The sequence below is a fragment of the Gloeophyllum trabeum genome, assembly GCF_000344685.1.
Source record: "Gloeophyllum trabeum ATCC 11539 unplaced genomic scaffold GLOTRscaffold_00002, whole genome shotgun sequence".
NCBI classification, from domain to species: Eukaryota; Fungi; Basidiomycota; class Agaricomycetes; order Gloeophyllales; family Gloeophyllaceae; genus Gloeophyllum; species Gloeophyllum trabeum.
This window is the reverse complement of record NW_006920411.1, coordinates 2,274,766-2,294,572: the sequence shown is the minus strand read 5'-3', so window position 1 is coordinate 2,294,572 and position 19,807 is coordinate 2,274,766. Positions and strand designations below refer to the sequence as shown.

General features: G+C 52.7%; 9 protein-coding genes across 9 annotated transcripts; 5 read left to right on the top strand and 4 right to left on the bottom strand.

Annotated features, from left to right (window-relative positions):
* The first annotated feature begins 234 nt into the window (after positions 1–234).
* GLOTRDRAFT_109746 (acyl-CoA dehydrogenase NM domain-like protein) lies at positions 235–2,574 on the top strand. Its single transcript, XM_007864303.1, has 14 exons — positions 235–329; positions 383–445; positions 499–684; positions 740–827; positions 893–994; positions 1,048–1,126; positions 1,186–1,438; positions 1,489–1,508; positions 1,558–1,679; positions 1,735–1,814; positions 1,866–1,916; positions 1,965–2,093; positions 2,155–2,166; positions 2,219–2,574. Exons 1-14 carry the CDS (start codon positions 279–281, stop codon positions 2,342–2,344), a joined length of 1,362 nt encoding a protein of 453 aa, XP_007862494.1. The 5' UTR covers positions 235–278; the 3' UTR covers positions 2,345–2,574.
* Positions 2,556–3,553, top strand: GLOTRDRAFT_109745 (uncharacterized protein). The gene is made up of 2 exons (XM_007864302.1): positions 2,556–3,109; positions 3,167–3,553. Exons 1-2 carry the CDS (start codon positions 2,614–2,616, stop codon positions 3,187–3,189), a joined length of 519 nt encoding a protein of 172 aa, XP_007862493.1. The 5' UTR covers positions 2,556–2,613; the 3' UTR covers positions 3,190–3,553.
* GLOTRDRAFT_114209 (DHS-like NAD/FAD-binding domain-containing protein) lies at positions 3,327–4,387 on the bottom strand (the record flags this gene model as incomplete). Its single annotated transcript, XM_007864301.1, has 4 exons — positions 3,327–3,488; positions 3,538–4,039; positions 4,088–4,214; positions 4,282–4,387. 4 exons carry the CDS (start codon positions 4,385–4,387, stop codon positions 3,327–3,329), a joined length of 897 nt encoding a protein of 298 aa, XP_007862492.1.
* A 42-nt stretch (positions 4,388–4,429) lies between these two features.
* Positions 4,430–5,259, bottom strand: GLOTRDRAFT_55630 (uncharacterized protein). The gene is made up of 3 exons (XM_007863706.1): positions 5,129–5,259; positions 4,928–5,080; positions 4,430–4,873 (listed from the first exon to the last, which is right to left on the bottom strand). Exons 1-3 carry the CDS (start codon positions 5,186–5,188, stop codon positions 4,754–4,756), a joined length of 333 nt encoding a protein of 110 aa, XP_007861897.1. The 5' UTR covers positions 5,189–5,259; the 3' UTR covers positions 4,430–4,753.
* Positions 5,260–5,684: 425 nt separating this feature from the next.
* Positions 5,685–6,934, top strand: GLOTRDRAFT_136383 (uncharacterized protein; the record flags this gene model as incomplete). Its single annotated transcript, XM_007864300.1, has 5 exons — positions 5,685–5,783; positions 5,851–6,075; positions 6,128–6,361; positions 6,422–6,540; positions 6,587–6,934. 5 exons carry the CDS (start codon positions 5,685–5,687, stop codon positions 6,699–6,701), a joined length of 792 nt encoding a protein of 263 aa, XP_007862491.1. The 3' UTR covers positions 6,702–6,934.
* Positions 6,935–8,446: 1,512 nt separating this feature from the next.
* Positions 8,447–10,357, top strand: GLOTRDRAFT_34328 (P-loop containing nucleoside triphosphate hydrolase protein; the record flags this gene model as incomplete). The annotated part of the gene is made up of 6 exons (XM_007863562.1): positions 8,447–8,587; positions 8,643–8,749; positions 8,801–9,890; positions 9,943–10,102; positions 10,153–10,186; positions 10,243–10,357. 6 exons carry the CDS (start codon positions 8,447–8,449, stop codon positions 10,355–10,357), a joined length of 1,647 nt encoding a protein of 548 aa, XP_007861753.1.
* Positions 10,358–10,726: 369 nt separating this feature from the next.
* On the bottom strand, positions 10,727–13,892 carry GLOTRDRAFT_103546 (WD40 repeat-like protein; the record flags this gene model as incomplete). Its single annotated transcript, XM_007864299.1, has 13 exons — positions 10,727–10,847; positions 10,901–11,002; positions 11,064–11,173; positions 11,236–11,339; positions 11,391–11,628; positions 11,681–11,920; positions 11,974–12,208; positions 12,264–12,707; positions 12,766–13,070; positions 13,120–13,187; positions 13,220–13,318; positions 13,401–13,515; positions 13,764–13,892. 13 exons carry the CDS (start codon positions 13,890–13,892, stop codon positions 10,727–10,729), a joined length of 2,310 nt encoding a protein of 769 aa, XP_007862490.1.
* A 385-nt stretch (positions 13,893–14,277) lies between these two features.
* GLOTRDRAFT_34297 (uncharacterized protein) lies at positions 14,278–17,784 on the bottom strand (the record flags this gene model as incomplete). Its single annotated transcript, XM_007863560.1, has 10 exons — positions 14,278–14,613; positions 14,781–15,005; positions 15,064–15,085; positions 15,139–15,206; positions 15,262–15,299; positions 15,352–15,386; positions 15,438–15,859; positions 15,918–16,688; positions 16,754–17,180; positions 17,399–17,784. The coding sequence occupies 10 exons, from the start codon at positions 17,782–17,784 to the stop codon at positions 14,278–14,280; spliced, it is 2,730 nt and encodes a 909-aa protein (XP_007861751.1).
* On the top strand, positions 17,703–19,671 carry GLOTRDRAFT_136379 (uncharacterized protein; the record flags this gene model as incomplete). The annotated part of the gene is made up of 4 exons (XM_007864298.1): positions 17,703–19,117; positions 19,192–19,326; positions 19,384–19,476; positions 19,534–19,671. The coding sequence occupies exons 1-4, from the start codon at positions 18,986–18,988 to the stop codon at positions 19,669–19,671; spliced, it is 498 nt and encodes a 165-aa protein (XP_007862489.1). The 5' UTR covers positions 17,703–18,985.
* Positions 19,672–19,807: the final 136 nt, after the last annotated feature.

The following is a 19,807-nucleotide window of genomic DNA, read 5'->3' as shown; positions in this document are numbered from 1 at the left end:
ACGCGCTGTCAGCTAAGCCTTCGCTGAGAGCTCTGTGTGGCCCACTAAATTGGACGGTACAGTATAAGACACCGAGGGGCATCTCGATCGTTCAGTCTTCTGGTCCCGGCGGGAGCGGTGCTTCTCCGTGCCTGCAAGCCGGAGGCACTTGGGTTGCAGTTGGCTGCCTGTTGAATGTTCCTCTCACGTAGATCATGCGGCCCGGCATCTCCATAGCCGGTCAACTAAGAATGCGGGGAAGGCTTGTGTCGCACTCCTTTTGACCCCAGACGCCCACCATGACTTATCCCACAATCGCCGAGTTGACGTCCCCTTCATCATGGGCTATGGTAGCTTGTGCATCTTAGCTTTGGGGTATCTTCCACTGACTACGTGTTTCCAGATCGAAGACAAGTTCTCCCCGTATGCAAAGGAGACGCTTACGAAACTTATTGCCTTCATGCACGTACGTGATGCGATCGACAGTACATGCGAACTTCCCATTCACCAGCACGTCAGGAGGAGATTCTCCCAGCTCTTAAGGTGGCACATGCTCAATTACCCGCGGACCCGGAGAAGCGTTGGAAGACAGTGATACCGATCATTGAGGAGCTCAAGGTCAAAGCCCGGAAACTAGGTCTGTGGAACCTCTTCCTTAGCAAGGCTCATTACCCCGAGCATGGCGTCCCTTTAACGAACCTGGAGGTGAGTATTCGAAGCACCCAGTTATATCCCACCCATTCACATTAGGTTTACACAGTATGCCGTTATGGCTGAAATCTTGGGGCGGGGAGGCCACTTCGCTCCCCAGGTCGTCAACTGCTCGGCCCCTGATACGGGCAACATGGGTATGTCCTTCCTGGCTATTCTAGACTCCTTTTGTTGAAGTCATTGACGTATCCACCTCACTCAGAGGTCCTGGCTCGGTACGGGAGCCCTGAGCAGCAGAAGAAATGGCTGATACCCCTTCTGAACGGAGAAATCCGCTCGTCATTTGCTATGACCGAGAGATTTGGTCAGTCGGATTCAATACGTCACCTTGACCCCGAGTACCAAGTCTCCCTCTAGTTGCATCTTCTGATGCCACGAACATTCGGACATCTATTCGACAAGAAGGTAACGAGATCGTTATTAACGGCCATAAGTGGTACGTGTACCCGAGCTCGTGTAAGCAGTGCAGGTTTGATATTTCTGATGATTCCGCAGGTGGATCAGCGGTGCCGGCGATCCAAGGACGAAAGTCCATCTGGTGTTGGGGAAGAGCGACCCCAATAATGCTAACACATACTCGCAGCAGAGTATGGTCATCGTGCCTGCCGACACTCCAGGAGTCACGGTTGTACGGCCTATGCAAGTCTTCGGTTACGATGACGCCCCGGAAGGTCATTGCGAAATTATCTACGACAACGTTCGTGTTCCCCTCAGCAACCTCATCTTGGATTGGGGCAAGGGATTCGAGGTAAATTTGAGCTATCCCTGACCCGCTTCAGGTACTGATCCGCGCCGCAGATAATCCAAGGTCGCCTTGGGTAAGCTTGGTTTACTTTTCAGCTTCATTGGTACCTACCATTTCCCCAGGCCAGGGCGCATCCACCACTGTATGAGGTCAATTGGGGCAGCTCAGGCGGCTCTGGACCTGATGATACAGCGCGTCACCGATCCCTCGAGGAAGACATTCGGGAAGTATCTGTACGAACATGGTAAATATCCTTTGCTATCTATATAACCGGGATCGCTTAATATGCACGAATTAAGGCAGCGTTATCGCCGACATAGCGAAATGCCGCGCTGAAATCGAGTCTTCACGTCTCCTGGTACTCAGTGCTGCTAACCAAGTACGTGGAGCCGTCTGAGTTGCACCGTCATGACGCCCTGACCCGCTGTAGATCGACAAGTTCAGAGCCAAGGGAGCCTTGAAGGAAATCGGTATAGCGAAGGTGCGTGCCGCAAGTTAGTGTACGGACACAGGAGCTGATCTCAAACAGTTCGTTGTCCCGTCTATGGCCTGCCGTGTTGTGGACACTGCCATGCAAGCCTTCGGTGCAGAGGGTCTGAGCCAAGATCAACCCCTTGCTCAAGTGTTCGCTGGGCTGCGAACCCTCAGATTGGCAGATGTACGTGGTAATACCGTCTTAATTCTTTAATTGACTGAAGGTGTCTTCCGCTGTCTTGAAGGGTCCTGATGCGGTAAGGATGCATGACTTACTCTACTGACCGCCAAATCTCATGTGTATCGCAGGTACACATCCACCAAATTGGGCGAAGGGAACTGAAACGTTCCTCTGAGATAACTAAGACCGCTGCTGAGATCAAGAAGAAGGAGAATGCACTCCTCGAGAAACATGGCCTGAAGGCTCACCTTTGAGGTGCTGCTATACGCGTCAAACGCGCGTGCACACATCACCGCAGGTGGGCCGCGACGCTGAGAAAGTGTCGCATCTCGTTGTCGCGAAGCTCGAGCACGAGCTGCACACCCATTGTATGGCGGGACGGTGTATGAAGTAACACATTAGTATTGCTGTGGCATTCGAATACTAAGTCGGAGTTCCCACGGACTGTACATAGGCCTCGAAAGATGCCGGTACTGGCCTCGACACGCTCAGTCTGAGTATCGTCTGATTGCTCGTCCTCAATATGTTCTCCTCTGCTGTCCGACGAATGGCCTCTTCGTCCAGGGGTCGCAAGCTTCGTACACGAGCACGGTCTCAACCAGTCGATCGACTCCCGGAGGAGAAAATGCGAGCCCTAATATCTATCTACCACCAAGCCGGTTCCTTCATCACCAAAGATACCCTAGACAAAGCTATCGACGATGCATTTACGCCGTCCCAACTCAGTTACCGTGCCTTGGCCAGCATGAACGAAAGGAACTATGACGAGCTCCTGCTAGAAGTGCAGCAGCGTCGACAGAGTCCTAAAACGTCAGACTGGACGTTTGCCGATCGTCAGAGTGTTGCCTCACCAAGCATATGGGGCGAATCCAAAGCAGACCGAGAGAGAGCTGTAGCTGAGGCTTTATATGGCACGGATGACCTCGTGAAACCTGGGTTGGAGGCTCTGGAGGACCACAAGTGGAGGATACAGAGATCTCTGGAGGAAGAACGGCAGCATAAAGAACTATCACAACCAGGCAAGTAATAGATTCGAACGGAAGGACAAGTGGTGATAATAATGCTGGAATTGGTAGATCGACCTCAGCAGACACCTTAACGGTGCTGATACGGTCATGGGGAGTGTCTTTTGCCAGCAGGCGTTGTAGAGAAAGATCCTACGCATTGTAAGAGGCAGTAGCCCCATGTCCGTCCGCGAGGGATCGCTACTGTCTACATCTTCAATATCGGCAGCTATTAATCTTTCTTCAATCCTAGTGCAGCAGGCAATGTCTTCTCGCATGGTCCCAGAAATAGGAAATCGGCATCTTCGTCTCCTTCACTTCGGTCCAAGTTGAATACTGCTACTTTCCCGCCGTGATCCTGCACTTCGCTTGCGTAACCAGCCGCCGGGTACACCTAAACAGGGTGTCCAGAGTGGTATGGAGGCTCCCATGAAATTGCTTACCGTCGATGAGGTACCCACTACGATGCACAAGTCTGCTTTGTCCACGAGCTTGCTGATGACGTCTAGATAATGTGGTACTTCACCAAACCAGACAACGCCGGGGCGCGCAAGAGCACCGCATTTAGAGCATCTCGGGAGGTCCGTGGTAGGGATTTCCGGCTCTATGTCTGCAGCCTCGACAAACTTTTCGGTACCGGCTAAAGCTGGTACTATGGGAGAAGTGAAGTTCAGCTCCCTGTGACCACACGCGCTGGACGTGCATACGACGTCGAAAAGACGTCCATGCATCTCAAGCAGCACAGGTTGCGAGTCGATGGCTCCTGCGTCGATATCGATACCTGGAACCGAGGAAGGAATGCTGTCCAGTGCTCTTCGACTCAATCCGTCGACGTTTTGAGTTATGAGAGTGAATGTTGACCGAGGCGCAAGCACCTCTCTTATCTGTTTGTTCGAAAATGCAGCGAGAGCCATGTGTGCGGGATTAGGCTCGCATTGCAAAGCCCTCATGAATGCGTCAGTTTGCATTTCGGAGACACAGAGCCTGAGTTACTTCTCCCGACGATAATGATAGAATTGCCAGACGCGAGAGGGGTTATTTCGAAAAGCTTCAGGCGTTGCAAGGCTAATAGCGTCATATTTTCTCCAAAATCCTCCAGCACCTCGGAAAGTTGGGATTCCTTCATTCATGATTACCAGCGCCGCGAGAATCAATGTAAGCAACAACTCAGAAGCCTGGAGACGAACCAGACGCCGCCGACAAGCCTGCCCCAGCTACAGCAATGATGTGCTTGGACTTAGACAAAACTCTTGAGAAGGACGCCATGTCATCGTTTGGCAAATACGTGGACATCGTTGTATGACGATGGGAAGACGGGGCGCGTACACGTCTAGATAGCGCATTACATCACATGACTGATCTGCATAACATGCAACAACAGCAATATCTATCTGGATGTTACAGTCGTGGGATTCATCTGGGTCATAGTACTGTAGCAGCATGACGCACAGGAAGTCTTGCAGCACCCCGCATTAGGGCGAACAAAAGAGAATCCGGGGTTCGGCCACAACACGGTGAGCGGTGTTATTGTCACTCTATGCGGGGCAAGTCCAGTGCAATGGATCACAGTACACCGATAGATGCAGCATCACAGAGAAGCAGAGGGAAGATGAACGAGGACCAGTAGTCGGCTGACAACTTGGAGGACAATGCGGAGTCTCATTTCTCATCCTCAGATTTCGGAGTTTTTGGCATATTAAGTCCAACGCGACGAGCGGTAGCCTCGATCCTCTCCTCCGCTGTGAGATCGACCAGTGGGTTGTATCGCTCGAGCAAAGCCTTCCGGGGAGGTGTCAGTCGAAAATTTCGCAAGAGTCATTGGTATGCACTCACTTTGTACGTCCGCTGTGACCGCAGGAAAGTGACAGCGTTGTCCATATCGTATTCAAAGCTTCTGTGCGCGTCCGGTTCTCTGAGGCGTCGCTCAAACATTGTTCGGAAGGCGGAAGAAATTACTTTATTTCTGTTGGCCCTTGGGGAGATTGACTACTCACCATTTCATATACCGTCTGCGACATAAGGTTTAGTACTCACCCCTTTCGCGAGCTCTCTAACGACGTTACGATACAGCATCCTGTACTGAGCGGTGGCCATGATGTCGTCGGCGTACAGTAGAGAGCGTTCAGAAGTCAGTGGCTTGAGTGGCCAGCTTGACCAGCTGAGTGACAAAGTTACTTGAAAGTTGCGTCGGGCGTACGGAGCGATCACGTGCGAGAGCGCCTATCAGAAAGTGGCCACGAGGGGGACCCACACCTTCGGAGGAGGCACTTCCGGAGCCTCACCGGAATGATAGCGTGTTGTACCGTTGTTTGGCCCTGCAAGTGTAACAACTGAGCTGCCCCATTATGGATATACGTATCATGAATGTGGCCCTTCTGAAACTGCCATGCCACCGCTTGGATCTTCGAGGGGGCTTTGTAAACGATCGATGAGCCGCTGTGGCCCAAAGCGTCGGCAACGAAGCTCGACTTGCGATATATAAGGCTGACCGTGGACGTCGCGTTGACCTTGTTGTTTTCCTCCATCAACCGGCCACTACTGTTTGCTCATCTTTCGGTCTGCCGCTTCACTACATCTCACTAGCTCGACCATGGGCCGTTTTGGCTGCCGCGAAATATGCTATGTCTCTATGGACACTGTGGCTAGCAGCAGTACCTCGACGATTGAACAACCCAGTAACAGCCCCAGGGTACGCGTAATTCGCGTTGTTTTTACGACAATGTCTTACTGATTTGTTCAATTGATCGTTCCCGTAGAAAACCTTTGCACGCACGCGAGAAGCAGGCGGAGAACATGCGGCGACCCCCCCTCCCTTAACGAGACGCAAGTCACTCACCAACATGAAGGGGAAAGCGAAGTCCAGCAAGAAGACGCGCTCCCACATGACCAAGGACAACAAGGAGCGGGTGCAAGAGGCGCAGAAGAAAGACCGCATGAAAACGAGGAAGACGCAAACGCCAACCTGGCTATACGTGGGCAATGTTGGTGGCACTCACATTCAAAATTAGTGGTTGATATTTATTCCTCTTTCAGCTTCATCCCGCGACCACTTCCGCTCAGATCAGGCAACTCTTCCGATCCTGTGGCCGTATAATAGATGCCAGTTGCCGAGTCACTCGAGGCACCATAGGAGCTCAGTCCAAGCATTGGAATCGCAAGCTCAGGGCCCAAGACCGCGTCTATGCTGCCATTCTATTCGCAGATGCAGTCTCAGCTCTTCGCGCTCATGGGCTAGATGGTACCGTTCTGAACGATCTTCCGATGGTGGTACGACTGCAGTCTTGTCCTCAGAACGTGACACAGAGCACTGAATACATTCTTATAAAGGTGTGCTTCAACGCGACGGACCTTCCCGACGCGCAGGAGATCTCTCAGCCGCGAGATACACCGCATGCTGCCGAGAGTACTCCTCCCAGCTTCATTGGGCCTAAATTAGAGGGACTATGGTATGTTCTTCGCCTTTGTTGATTCCCTCTATTCAAGGCTACGCAGGCAAAGAATAACCAGGGAGAAAACAGAGCGGGTCAAGTTCCCAGACGATCCTAAGGCTGACCCCATACCTCGGAACAAAGTTATGGGCATGTCTATGCCACTGACCATTGCCTAATTCACCCACCTAATCCACTCGTGGACGACCTGTACTCCCCCGGACCCTATATATGCTGATTCACAATTCGACATTTCGATCTATCCGCTGATTATTGTATACGGTACATCTCGCCTTTCTTCTACCCGGTCCCTGTATCACTAGCTCCTGTAGATATCTTATACGTTCGTTGCAGTATATATCCTCCATACCTCGTAGCCATACCTTCATTTCCTGATACCTAGCGTCATCCAACAGTGTATACGGTCCCGAATAGATGATTTTGTATATCGTTACGGTATTCATCAAAGTGGCGGAGGCCTGCAGAAGCAATCACGCTAACCGGCGATCAGCTTGCCACGCTGCCTGGTTCGCGGTTGTGGTCGTCTGGTGGTCGCTGGGTTGACTGTTGGCACCAGCTCTAACCGAGCTGCCTCCAGCATCTCATCGTCCTCGCTGCCCGACGCGCCTTATTCTGCCTGCATGGCAGCTGCATAGATATCTACCACTCTTTTGACTAGTCTAAGGTGAGGTCTCTACAACGGTCCAAGTTCGGCTATGCAACGCTGGTGATGGTGCTAAACTGGATCAATTCTCAAGACAAACCTCGTTGTCATTTGACTGTCGAGCAGGAGCTGAGCGCACCGGTTTGGAGTATGCCGAGCAACGCTGCTCTCAACCCCACGTCCATGCCTTTCTTCCCTGGAGGGAGCCGCTCTAGCGAAGAGGAACACGGTTACCGACTATCCCATGGAGAGCATGATCGCACATCCATGTCCTCCTTATCTATATCACCGTCCGAATACCGCTCCGTCAGGTCTTCGCCTAGTCCTCTCGAAGATGGTATACGCCCTATTCAACGATCTTCTTCATCCGGAGAAGATTCGCGTATATCGCCGGGATTGCGGCAAATGCAAGCTGACAGAGGGTATCCGAACATAGAGAATAGGATGGTGCGACAGGCAAGCATGGCAGCCAGTTTCGACACCGTTCCCGAGGGTGAGGACATGCCAGGACCGGAGAAAGGGGTCTTAGTGCCGACTGGTAGCAATCCGCAATCGCGCGACACTTTCTTTACGGGCATGTTCCAGCAGGGTCGCGAGAGGCTGACTCCACCAGTTGCAATGAGCAGCAGCCTGAGGTCCTCATCTTTCCAGAATGGAGGTGCCTTTATCTCGTCTTCACCGGTCTCGTCGTTAGGGTCGGGAAGCCAGTTTGCGGCCTCGGGGGATCACATATCCAGCTTCGAGGCTCAACTCAAAGCTTCACCCTTTCTCAATGATGTCTTGGACAGACTCGTACGATGCGAGTTGTCGACGCGCGAGATGCAGCGCGAACTGGGCGACGTCAGCCGCAAGCTCAGCATTCTCTTGGAGAGGTCTCGGGAGGGAAATGGGCACCCAGAGTTCAACAATCCATTTTCGCCGTCGAGTTTCCCTGGGTCCAACCACTTGAATGGTCCTCGAGCATCCATCGGTGGCATTCCTCCTCACCAGTCGCCACCTGCGGATGATATAACGCAGATCAATCAGAGGCTGAACACTCTGACCACGTCAATCGGGCAGATACTGGCGATCCAAACGCAACAGGTACAGAACATGAGTTCTGCTATCCCTAACAATGCACAGTTTGGTAGCACTACTCCGCAGTTGGAGGCGCCTAATCAGTTGGTGTCTCCTCCAATAACATCGAGTGCTTCCATGTTGGGTCATGGTCTGCCTAGTCGTGGGGATCCGAGGGCACACACTCGTACGCCTAATCCACCGATGCGGACTTGGTCAGCTGGCACCTTGGAATTGCCCGTGCGATCGACTCCGGACATCTCCCCGTCCTTGGGACGACAGGAACCTGGTCTCCGCGACAAGAGACGTTCTGTGATAGGCTTGTCACGTCGGGACTCCGGTGGCGTCAGTAGCTCCTTCCTGCGTTCTCCCCAGCCCACACTTATTCTTCTTTGCTCAGGGCGAGAGCTTCTCTAGTGGTTCGATCCGCGATGGTGGACCGGTGATATCGAAGTGGGAACAGCTTCCTTTAGCTCCAGAGTTGTTGCGTTCTCTGAGTAAATTCGGGTGAGTGGATGCGGAAGAGGATTAACGGCCACCTTACTTACCATTTGACAGCGTTGGTCCTCCGAATAAGATACAGCAGCGAGCTTTGCCCTTCTTGCTCCGCGGTGCAGATATCATAGCGCAGGCTCCTCCAACGCAGGAGCGTATCGCTGCATATGTGATTCCTGCAATTCAAGTGGCTCTCACACACTCGTTGAATCGTCCCCCGAATCGTGGACCTATCGTCCTTATGATCTCCACAACGGTCGATCAGGCCACTCAGGCGCAGCGTATGATTCGCGACTTGGGCGGGCCCATCGGGGTTAGATCCGCTCTTGGAGTTGGAGCAACCAGCATAAATAGCGACCTTAGCCAAGAAGTTCGTCTCCTGCAACAGAGTATACCGCACATTATCTGTGGTACTCCTCAGAAGTTGCACGCACTATTCACCGCCCCAGGCGGCCTCGTGGGGTCAGAAGTACGGTTCTTGGTCATTGACGAAGTGGATCAACTCATTGCGCGCAATCTGCACGAGTTCGTCTTCAACATCGTGAAACTCCTTCCACCTCCTCGCTCTAGGTCTACTCCGAATGCGACTTCTGGTCCGATTGGGACGTCTTCGTTCTCCTCCCCCGAACCCAATCTGCTGAACCCGTTCCCCAACCAGAATCAGAACCGGCGCTTGTCTGGAATAATCACTCCGAACGGCGGGGATGCGGCAGAGGGTGCCTCTATGCAAATAGAACGTCAGACCGCCCTCTTTTCCAACACGGTCCCTCAAGACGTCTTGAACCTTGCATCAGCCATCCAACTCCGTGAACCGGTCCGGGTCCTGGTTCGCCGCGATGGCAATGTCACCCACGCCGACACCAATCAAGGTTCCCGAGGCCTACGCCAGTTCTATTTGTATCTTGCCTTCACTGCTGGTGGAGGTCGCTCAGAGCCGCTACCCCCTCCTGGAAGTGGCTTGGGTATCATAGGCTCGGGGCGTGGCGCTTCAAGCGCGGAAACGGCGCAGGCCAGGGAATGGAAGCTGGACGCTCTCGCCGACCTCTTCCAGGATATAGATGTACCGCAAGCTATAGTGCATGTTGGAGGTATGACTGCCCTCGATTCAGTGGTGTACAAGTTAGCTAGTTGTGGCTTGGAAGCTGTCCCGTTGGTGAGTTTGGCCCATTCAGTCGCGACATGTCTCACCTAACGCCATACTATAGCACGGTGATATGAACGCTGGGACCAAACTGGCCGCTCTCAACAAATTTAGGACTGCAACTGCAAGTATAATGAGGCAGCCGACGACAAAAGTGCTTGTTGTTTACGACGTACAAGTCAAAGCGCCGGAGGTCTCTCACATCCCTCTCATCATTAATTATGGTCTGTACACCCATCGCAGGAAGAGACAGCTCATGAACTTTGGCCTGCAGATCTCCCTAAGGCCGTTGAAGAATACATGTCTCGGTACGTCGATCCTTTTTTCCAGGCTTCATATGTTATATCTAATGTTCACGTTCCAGTATTAACCCAGCGATGGCATCCAATCATGGACGCGCTGGAGTCGTCATTAATTTCGTTACTGCCACCGGTGGTGATGTTGAAATGCTCCGCTCTATCGAATGCCATTACAAGTAAGTCCTGATGGATACCGTCGTGATGTTCGCGACTGATCCGTTATGTTGTAGGATTAAATGCGTGAGTGTCGCCCTGCCTGAGATTCGAATTAACTGACGCCCTGCTTCAGCCTGAGGTTCCTATGAGCCTCCGTGACATCGTCTAACTCTGTTCTGCTCTCTCTGTGTATCCCTATCAGTGCATCTCGCTATCTCTCTCATTTACTCGCTATTATATCTGTGGCGTCACTTTGCGCATCTTCCGTGTTCTATACCCTTCTCGTGCACATCCTAACCAAGATTGTCTTCTATTAGTATTCCTGGGCCTCGCCTGCCTTCCTCACTGTATAGCAGATTTCCTTCTCTTATCGTATGCATTGCGGATCTATATTCATTGTTGGACCACCAGTATTCTTAGGGTGCCATCTTCGCTACAGCACGCGAGTTCTTTTGGTAATACCTGCCGACCAGGACGCCATGCAAGACGGTAAATATGGTCGCTATGGGTAAGACTGAGTCGCGTGTCATTCATAAGAACACACCATCATAGTTGCATGTATCGCACCTGTGGTCAACCGTGCACATTGGCGTCCAGTCCGAGGACGCACTGGAGCCACTAGAATATATGGACAGCCCGCCAATCTCAGTGCCCACGGCCAGCAGCCTTCTACACGCAGCACAATGATTCTGAGCGCGCTCAACCATAGGGAAGTTATTTCAAGCCTCACCTTCCGTCATTTGTGGCATTGAAGGCAACGGCGGTAGCTGCTTCCTTAGTCTTCAGAGTTGCTATCGAGACCCACCTGGAACTGTCGTCGCCCAAGCGCCATATTTTGACCTAATATACGCGTGTAGGAGATCAGTTTCTGTTGATACCTGGTAGTCCTCGATATGACGTACCGTTTTATCTCGGGAAGCTGTGGCAAAGACATCACCTTCCTGCGCCCATGCACAATCCCATATGATGCGTGAATGCGACTTATCAGCTGCGATGGGTGCAAAGCCTAATGACTATAAGACACTGAGCGACGCTTTCGTTACGGAGTACAACTTACTTGAATCAGCTTGGGCTTCGAAGAGTCGCCAGGAACGGTCTCTGGAGACGGTAAGTATGTATCTGTCGTCTGGGCTGAAAGCTATCCGTGTGACTGTTAAGGAGTGACCCTGCAGAGGTTGCCCGACTGGCTGCCATTTGTCCGTTTCATACACTCGAATTACAGCATGCTCTGGTGTAGTAGCTTTGCAGGCTGTGGCGATGAACTTTTTGTTGTTCGACACAGCAAGTGATATGGACTATCGGGGGTGTTAGCTTCTCACAACCGCCAGGTAACGTAGTTCGATGCACCTCATAACCATGCCCGAATACTTTCTCGATCTCAGGCCATAATGTCATGGACGAGAGCTCTCCCTCAAATGGACGTCTGTGGACCGCATTCCAGTCATAAACGGTGCTGACGATGCTGGCTAGTAGACTCTCGTGCGTGAGTCGCACAATCTCGCAGAAATGGTCTGCAATCTCACCATCCTTCACAGCTTTGTTAGATAAACCAAGAGGAGGTACGCTAGCGGCAGCCGGCCGTTCACCCTGTGCCAAGATGAATCTGGGATTTTGTAAGAACCGGAAGCCAATCCTCGCACCTGATCCTCTTGCGAGAACTGTGCCACTTTCAAGCCATTAAGGGCGTCGACGAAAGTTTGAGGGGCTTCAAAAACGCGAACAACTTTCTCATCGGCAATACTGACGAAACGCAGAGGATCCAAGGACGCGACATCGATGAGATCGTAGCCATGAACTTGCGGGCGGGCTAGTTCGTGCCATACAGGACGGCTACTCTCAGGTATCGGTCCGTGAATGCGAGTAGTTTGATCAAGACTGTGAAGATCCATGCGTGAAGTGGAAGATGAATCCATGCACAGGATGTAAATACCTGGCGGAGATGAGATACTCGCCCTGGGGGCTCCATGTAATACCCCTGACGGGTCCATTATGCCCTGTTACAGCGCCGATCTCTTTCCAGACCTCAGCTTCATTGGTGTCAGTAGAAGTGCAGCGCCATCTTCGCCATCCACCCGACCATCCCCACGCCAGAGCATCTGCTCCTCCGCGGGACCATATACCACCGACGAATCCACCAAGCCTTTGGCCACCGACGTCTCCAAAACGCTGCCGATTGATCCACAGAGAACTTGCGTCGCCTTGGGCAGTGGAAATTATTGTAGATGGCGACCAGAGGATGAGAGAAGAATCCGTGGACGTGGAGAGGAGAGTGAGCTCGCGATCCCCCTCCCCATCTGGTCTCCATGAGAGCGAGGTGATGCCTGCTTCGTGTCCTACTAATAGCGCGTCAAAGGTGAGAGAGAATTGTTGGGTCCTGAACAACACGGTAAGCACGAGTATGTCACAATCGTCCTCCTACATATACCACGTGCCTTCCGTCGCGAGATTTGACCGTTAGGACATGTCTCTTCAAGGAAATCTGCCGGTCACCTTCTTCCGCATCTGCAAGGGTGCCTAGAGAACTTTCAAACTCGTCGAGCAATTCGTCGCTCAAAGTCGAGTCCGCTGGACCTGCTCCCTTGGGTACAGCCCTGTAAACTTCGATATTCCACAAGCGTACAGTACTGTCTTGAGACCCAGACGCCAAGATCAAAGGCTGTTCGCCTGAGCGAGGCAGGTGGAAGTCCAAACTTCGCACCCAGTCTTCATGCCCGGACAATACAGCGGAGCGCACGAACTGAATGCTGCGCTATGAGGCTAGATACCCAAAAATGCACTGTCCTTACAGATTCATCGGATCGGGTCCATATTTGCACGTTCTTGTCAGTCCCTCCTATCGCAAGGACCGTGGCTGCTTAGGAAATCAATGTGGGATCAGTTTCAAACGAAGACAGACGAGAATGAATACGGAACCTTGCGCATCTGGCAGAGTAGTTAGTCTGACAGAGAGGGGATATTTGCCACGAAGGTCAATAGTTTGGGTTTCTTCAAACTGCCCATCGGCTGCCACGCAAGAGAGACACCATTTACTGAATATGTCTTCATACTCAATCTCGGACACTCTTACCATCTTTCCATATCTTAACAGAACTATCCGAGGACCCTGTCGCAAGGGTGCCGCCGTGAAAGTGTAGAGTTGATATCGACTTCTGGTGGGACCGAAAGATGTGGGCCGCTTTCCACTGGAACAGGATGTTATTCACGATATACACTAGTTTTACAAAGGCCAATCATGCCTCGTTTTCCTCCTTCCGCCAGCATCGTACATATCCCTTGTCATCTCCACTCAAAAGGAAATCATCACGAGCAAAGTACGTGCAGGTTACGAGTCCTTCGTGCCCAGGCAGAGTCTGGTACACTCCACGGTCGGCCGCATCCTAAGATCCACCTCTTGAGTTATTTGCGACACCGGGTGTGAAAGGGAACAGACAGCGGTATTCCAGAGTGCCACATATCTGGATGAACCGAACGCAACAAGTGAGCTGTTGGACGAGCTTCCGGCTTGGGAATAACGGTTTGCCGAAGCAGATATATATGCTGTCGATATTTCAACGGTCATTGCCCCAAGGCGAAGCAGTCAATAATCTCAAATAAGTTTCCTGGAAGGACTTTTGGACAGCGAAGCAGAAGGGAACAGAAGTCGGACGGTTTCAACTCTTACTATATATGCACCTTGTGGCTGTGCCACAACCCCTGAGCAGCCTGAGCCGTAATTATAAAAAAGCAAATGGTGTCTATTGTGGTAGGCATTGACCCCGCCACTACCTGCCACCTATATGCCATAATATGTAATTCATTGAGATATGCAAGGCGATAGGGGGATGGTCGTGATGATGATGATAATGATGATGATGATGCGTCTCTTCAAAGCATGGTCAAGCCGTTATATGCAGCGTAAAGATATGGAACAATAGAAACCGCTATACCACCCTACACCGCGCTACTTAGCCGTCGGCGCCAACACTGCGCAGCACGGCCTTTCTGCTCTTGCTCTTGCGTGCCCTAAGATGTGAACGGTCCTTGAGAGGAGGCAAGAAACCGAGCGAGGGTTTGATGTCTTTTGGATCTTGCTCCTGTTCCGCAGGCGCCTCCGAACCTGGTGCAGGTGACGGCGGTGGTTGGTCCTCGTCGCCGGGAGTTGCCAGACCGTAATCCAGGCTGTCCTGGTCACCCCAAACAATTGGCATCGGCGACTCGTAGCAGACGATACCCAGTTGCCGGCAGTAGAATTGGACTGCAGCATGGAAGGTCGTTTTGCGTTGCATACGCATCCCCCAATCCTATAATATCGATGTCAGCAAGCTGCGCGCGCCGCTCGCAGTTAATGAACTTACTCTGTTGAACGGTGAAGCAGTGAGAAGTAAATAAGATGAGAAGCTTGCCCTCGAAGATTATTCAAGTATTACTTACTGCCATGTTCTGCAGATCACGGTCGCGAGTAAGCAACAGCGAAAGACTCTGATAATGTCTGTACGTACCCGTTGTGGCCAATACCTATGGTGATCTCCAAGAATCGCTGGTAATCGATATGCTGTAACGTGACGGAAGTACTCGGCTCAAACCATCGATTTTCCTCCGTCTGCAGCCACTCGTTCATGCACTTTTCGAGGGCATCGAGTTTTTCTAGCGGCGTTCTCCAAGCAACCTGCATCGTTAGGTTCTCGAAGGTTTTCTGTGCAAAGTGAGGATCAGTATGCTAAGTCTTGTCGAACTGGATGGGAAGGACACACTCCGCTTCGTCTTGCGTTGACGCTGCGACGAAGAGTCAGTATAGTCACAGCAGCACATGAATACGGCCGACATACATAAACTTGTTGAATAATAAACTGTTGAAATAATACGTCTCTGTGCCGTCTGCTCTGGTGAAGACCGTCTTCGAAAACCAATCATGAGACAAATACTTGAGCTTCGTAGATAAAGCTACTTACCGCAAACAGACCCATTTTCTTCACAACGAAGTTTTCATCTGAAATGCTACCTGTCAGTACACATTCGTGACGCACTGAAGACAGTAGTACCATCGATAAAGCAGCGATCCCCAGTATCGAACGGACTGGATCGATCGTTAGGACACAGCCTAATCCACAAACTAGGCCCGACTCACTGTGTCACAAACAAGAACATGATAGCGTCGAATGCCGAGCTAGCAGCATTCCGGAATATGAAACTGGCGCCAATGAATAACGAGTACAAACTCGTCAAGCTCGTCTCCACGTTGACATTGAAGACGCTCAGCGAGATGAAGAACAGTATGCAGAACGCGAAGAACAAGAGGATCTGGTCAAGGGTCTTGAGAGCGATGCCGACGTCACGCATACTGCGACTAAGCAAGCGCCGTTCCTTGTACACCTTGAGCAGCGTAGTTTTGATCTCGGCGCGGGATAGATCTCCGTTGTTGTCCTTGTCGAAGACTCGGAAGGCTTTGTGCGCCGTTTCAGCGTCGGTGAATGCAGGCTCGAAGTCGGACGGAATGAGGTACTGTCGGCCGGGAACCTTGAAAGTATTGTAGATGGCACGAGCCAACCTCTAGAATGGCAACGCGGTCAGCCTCAAGGGGCACGAAAGAAACGGTCACATAACTAACCTTGGCTTCATGTGCAGAGTTGACATTCCAGCCCAGCCCACTCAAGCCCTCCTCCTTTCCCTTGATATTCCGCGCGTCGTGCAGAACCGCCTTGCCCAGGACCTTCGCAGCCTGCAGCACAACCGCCTCACCATCATCACTCTCCCCGCCCGGGGTTCTGCGTCCTCCAACCGGACTGTTCCGACTCGGCGTCGGTATCCCGAGATTCGGCGGCGCCACCCTCTCTGGCGTCGAGCTGGTGTTGGGAACAGGCGGGTACCGATGCGAGCTGCCCGACGACTCCGCGCTACCGGGGTGGTTCATCGGCGTCGCAGGCTCCGAGTCCGCCAGCACGGGGCTGCCGTGGCGCAGCAGCTGCCGCTTCGCCTTGTCCTCCTTCCTCTCCTGGCTCTTGTCCTTCTTCTTCCCCCACCCGAAACCGGACCGCTGCTTGCCCTTTTTGCGCTTCTCCTTGGGCTCGCCCTCCTCGTCAGAGGGCACCGGGCTCTCTTGCAGCGGCTCTGGTGTGCCCCGCCGCGACCGGTCAAAGTAGTGCTCCGCGCCGAACATTGCAGAGAGCATCGGCGTGCTTCGCGCTTGCCGATGTCCGAAGTGGCTCCGCTTGGGCTTGTAATTCCGGAGTACCTCAATGACCTTGAGAGCTTCCTTGAGCGAGTCGATACGCTCTTGGTACGCGACGCGGTGGAACGCAAATGCGATCGCGTGCGACAGCATCCGCTGCAAGCATATTACGAGGGAGAGGAAAAACAGAAACTCAATCGCTTGGTACACCTGTCGCCGACAAGTGGTGTTGTCATATGAGGCAATTCATAAAAACCACCAGGAAAATAACGCACCCGTGGCGTATATGAGGCCTTACTAGCACTCTCGTCATCCGGATTGTACAAGTCATAGATATACTCGAATAATATGACCCAGCTGACCCACCCGCTCGCAGCATAGAGCAAGGGCTTCAGGGTCTCCTTCACACTATTGTACATCTCCACCCTGCTCTTGACCGTCTCAGACACATGGCCCCAGGAGATCGATATGAACAGCGTGAAGACGCTGGGGACGAGGTCCACGATGAAGCCGAGGAACCAGGAGACAAGTAGATTCGCAGCAGCCCAGAATAGCCATGCGGAAACGTTTTGGACGACATAGTGCCGATGACTTGTGGGGTGCGGTTTATACCAGAAGAATATTAGGAGGATGGGCGGCACTACTAGGAGTGCTGCGAGGAATATGGAGCCAAGCAGAGTGGAAAATAGCAGTGTGAATATTCTGTAACGGAAATGCCATGTTAGCGCACTGTAATTACGGAGAATGCACTATCTCAAGAAACGGAAAAATGTGGTTCGGCCTCTGCTTCGCCTCGGGGTATTCGGCGCACGGAACTGAACGCAGTCAATTGTGCAACTTTGAGTACGAATGCACAGCAGAATTCTGTGCCCCAGACCCCGTATCCTCGCATCACCAGAACACATGTAAGCGATACACACCTTTTGGGGCCCCATCCCTTCTTCACCCTTCTTGTACCCATCTTCTGCTCAAACTTTGCCTCCTCATCCACCAAGTCCTCCTCCGCACTCCAATCATAGTTATCCTCGTCCTCGTACTCATCGTCCGTGTCGGCTCGCGATGGCGCCCTGCTGTGGATCATGTCGGCCGAGTCGAACCTTGGCGCAGACGTCCGGTAACTGGGTGCTGGGCCGTCATGGTCACGTAGGGTCGCCGGGTCTGTGTCCAGGTAGTGCACAGATGGCTTCCGCTCGGTCTTGCCCTTGTCAGAAGGGGGGGCCGACACCGACCGCGCAGCGTCTTCTGACGACCTCTTCACGTCAGAGCTAGACTCGGCGACTCCCGAGCGCCTCTTCTCGTCCGACATGCTGCTACGTGAACCGGGGCTGTACGCGGGGGAAGGCTGGGGTGCGTCGTCCAGGACGATGTGGGACGTGCTGGGATCACGGCGGTACGGGGGCGAGGGGAGGTTGAGCTGGTCGTCCTCGACGTTGAAAAAGGAGGAGTTGTGATGGCGCAGGGGAGGAGGAGGCTCGCGGCGGTCGCCCTTCATCATATCACACCAATGCAGACAAGCCCTTGATTAACGGTGCGGAGAGCCTTCTCTTCACGTGGGCGACCAGAATATGCGACTACAACGCGCTGTCTCCGATCTCAGAAGCACCACAAACTGCCAGGGAAGCGCAGAGTAGCTCGGTCGTCCTCAGCCCAGCTGCGAGTGGGGTCGCCGGAAAGCAGACGACGGTAATAGACACAATCAATAAAAAGGCCGGTCTCTGCTATCACGGTCGTTGCTGGCCGTCGAGACGGCCTCAACTCTCTTTGACAGGACATTTCTGCGAGGGCAGGGCCCGGAGGTATCAGTCTCGGTCCCGCGTGAGACTAGCTGGACTCTTGGCATCCCGGAAACTAAACGCGTCCGATATTCTCGACCGCTCCCAACAATACCAGCTGCGGGATTCCTGAGTGTTGCTGGGAGAAGAAGGACAAGGTAACAAGAGCAACCACCCATCTGCTGTCCTATTGATCACCACGACGAGAAACCTAAAGTCAAACAAACGACACGCCACAAGTCCTTGTGGTCTCCTAGTCAGTCCAGCAGCGACCTTGTCTGACAGGCACACCATCCATCCTGGTGCTCCACACCCTTGAACTGCGGAGAAAGCGCGAACCCTCTTTCTTTATTTTTCCTTCGGTTCCGCCTCCGAAGAGCCTCGGAAACCGTCAAAAATGGGCAAAATTCATTGAGCGTGGCGGCCCTCAGTGATGGCCCGCCTCGCTTACACGCATCATTCGTGTACTGAACGCTCTGCCTTGTTATCCGCCCAATCGCGCTATGCAGGGCGTGCTGCACGGCCCCTATCTGTCATGTAAAGCCTTGGAAACGCTCCCTTCTATGTCAAACGTTCTCTGCTTCAACTCCATCATTTGGCAGCCATGACGTCGCTGCCCAATTGCACCCATAAAACGCACTTGGCGCCAGAACGCGCCGCAACCCCAGATCTATACTTGGACATCCCTCCCAGCGTACCGCATCCCACCCTACTTGCTATTTCGACGTAATTATAATGACTCCTGATCCGCAAGTGAAGAGCATCGAGAAGATCATTGCAAAGGAGGAGAAGCAGGACGAGAAGAACCTCCAGCATGCCATCAAGGATCTCAAGGCGGGCGAGAAGGCAGAGACCAAGGCTCACAAGGCAAGTCGCGGTTTTTCAAATGCGCTTTATTTTTCCATCGCGGATGTACTGATCGTGGCTGGTGGCTTGGGCAGATGGCCGACAAGGCGCAGCACGATCTTGACAAGATCAAGCGCAAAGAGCATGATGCTGCAAAAGCCGTGAACAAGACCAAGGCCGAACATGAGAAGGCGTTAGCAGAGGTTGACAAAGTGCAGAAGAACATCCAGGTAACGCTCCCGCTCTCTATCTTTGCTGGCGCGGCTAGTTAACTATTGACACCTTAGGTGAAGCACCAGCGCGAGGGCCAGCTCGAGGAAGACGTCCGTCGGAAACAGACCCTTGTCAGCGAGCTCCAGCAGAAGAAAGAGCAGAACGACGTGCGTCGTTTCGTACCCTTCACTTTTGTTGTCCGTACTCACACAAAACCCATATAGCAAGTTCGTGAGGCCCATATCGCACAGTTGCACACTCACGGCGCCGCTGGCGTCGGGTCCTTGAACACCTCTCCCGAGTCGACGTCCGGGCCCTCGGCTGCCCAAGGCGGTCCGACTGCCCCCGCCGAGACGGCCTAGATCCAACAACTGTTTCAAGTGCACAGACTCACGTACCTTGGGTTGTATCCCTGTATGATTGTAATTCTTACTGAAATAATGTGAAGCGTAGAATACCTGATGTATCTTGTACTTATATCGACTGTATCTTGTACTT

Coding starts and splice junctions, on each gene's coding strand:
- GLOTRDRAFT_109746 (XM_007864303.1), top strand. CDS start 279: ATGACTTATCCCACAATCGCCGAGTTGACGTCCCCTTCATCATGGGCT. Junction 685..739: donor TCCCTTTAACGAACCTGGAG/GTGAGTATTCGA, acceptor AGGTTTACACAG/TATGCCGTTATGGCTGAAAT. Junction 828..892: donor CCCTGATACGGGCAACATGG/GTATGTCCTTCC, acceptor CACCTCACTCAG/AGGTCCTGGCTCGGTACGGG.
- GLOTRDRAFT_109745 (XM_007864302.1), top strand. CDS start 2,614: ATGTTCTCCTCTGCTGTCCGACGAATGGCCTCTTCGTCCAGGGGTCGC. Junction 3,110..3,166: donor TAAAGAACTATCACAACCAG/GCAAGTAATAGA, acceptor TGGAATTGGTAG/ATCGACCTCAGCAGACACCT.
- GLOTRDRAFT_55630 (XM_007863706.1), bottom strand. CDS start 5,188: ATGGCCACCGCTCAGTACAGGATGCTGTATCGTAACGTCGTTAGAGAG. Junction 5,081..5,128: donor TTAGAGAGCTCGCGAAAGGG/GTGAGTACTAAA, acceptor AATGGTGAGTAG/TCAATCTCCCCAAGGGCCAA. Junction 4,874..4,927: donor GGTCACAGCGGACGTACAAA/GTGAGTGCATAC, acceptor CCTCCCCGGAAG/GCTTTGCTCGAGCGATACAA.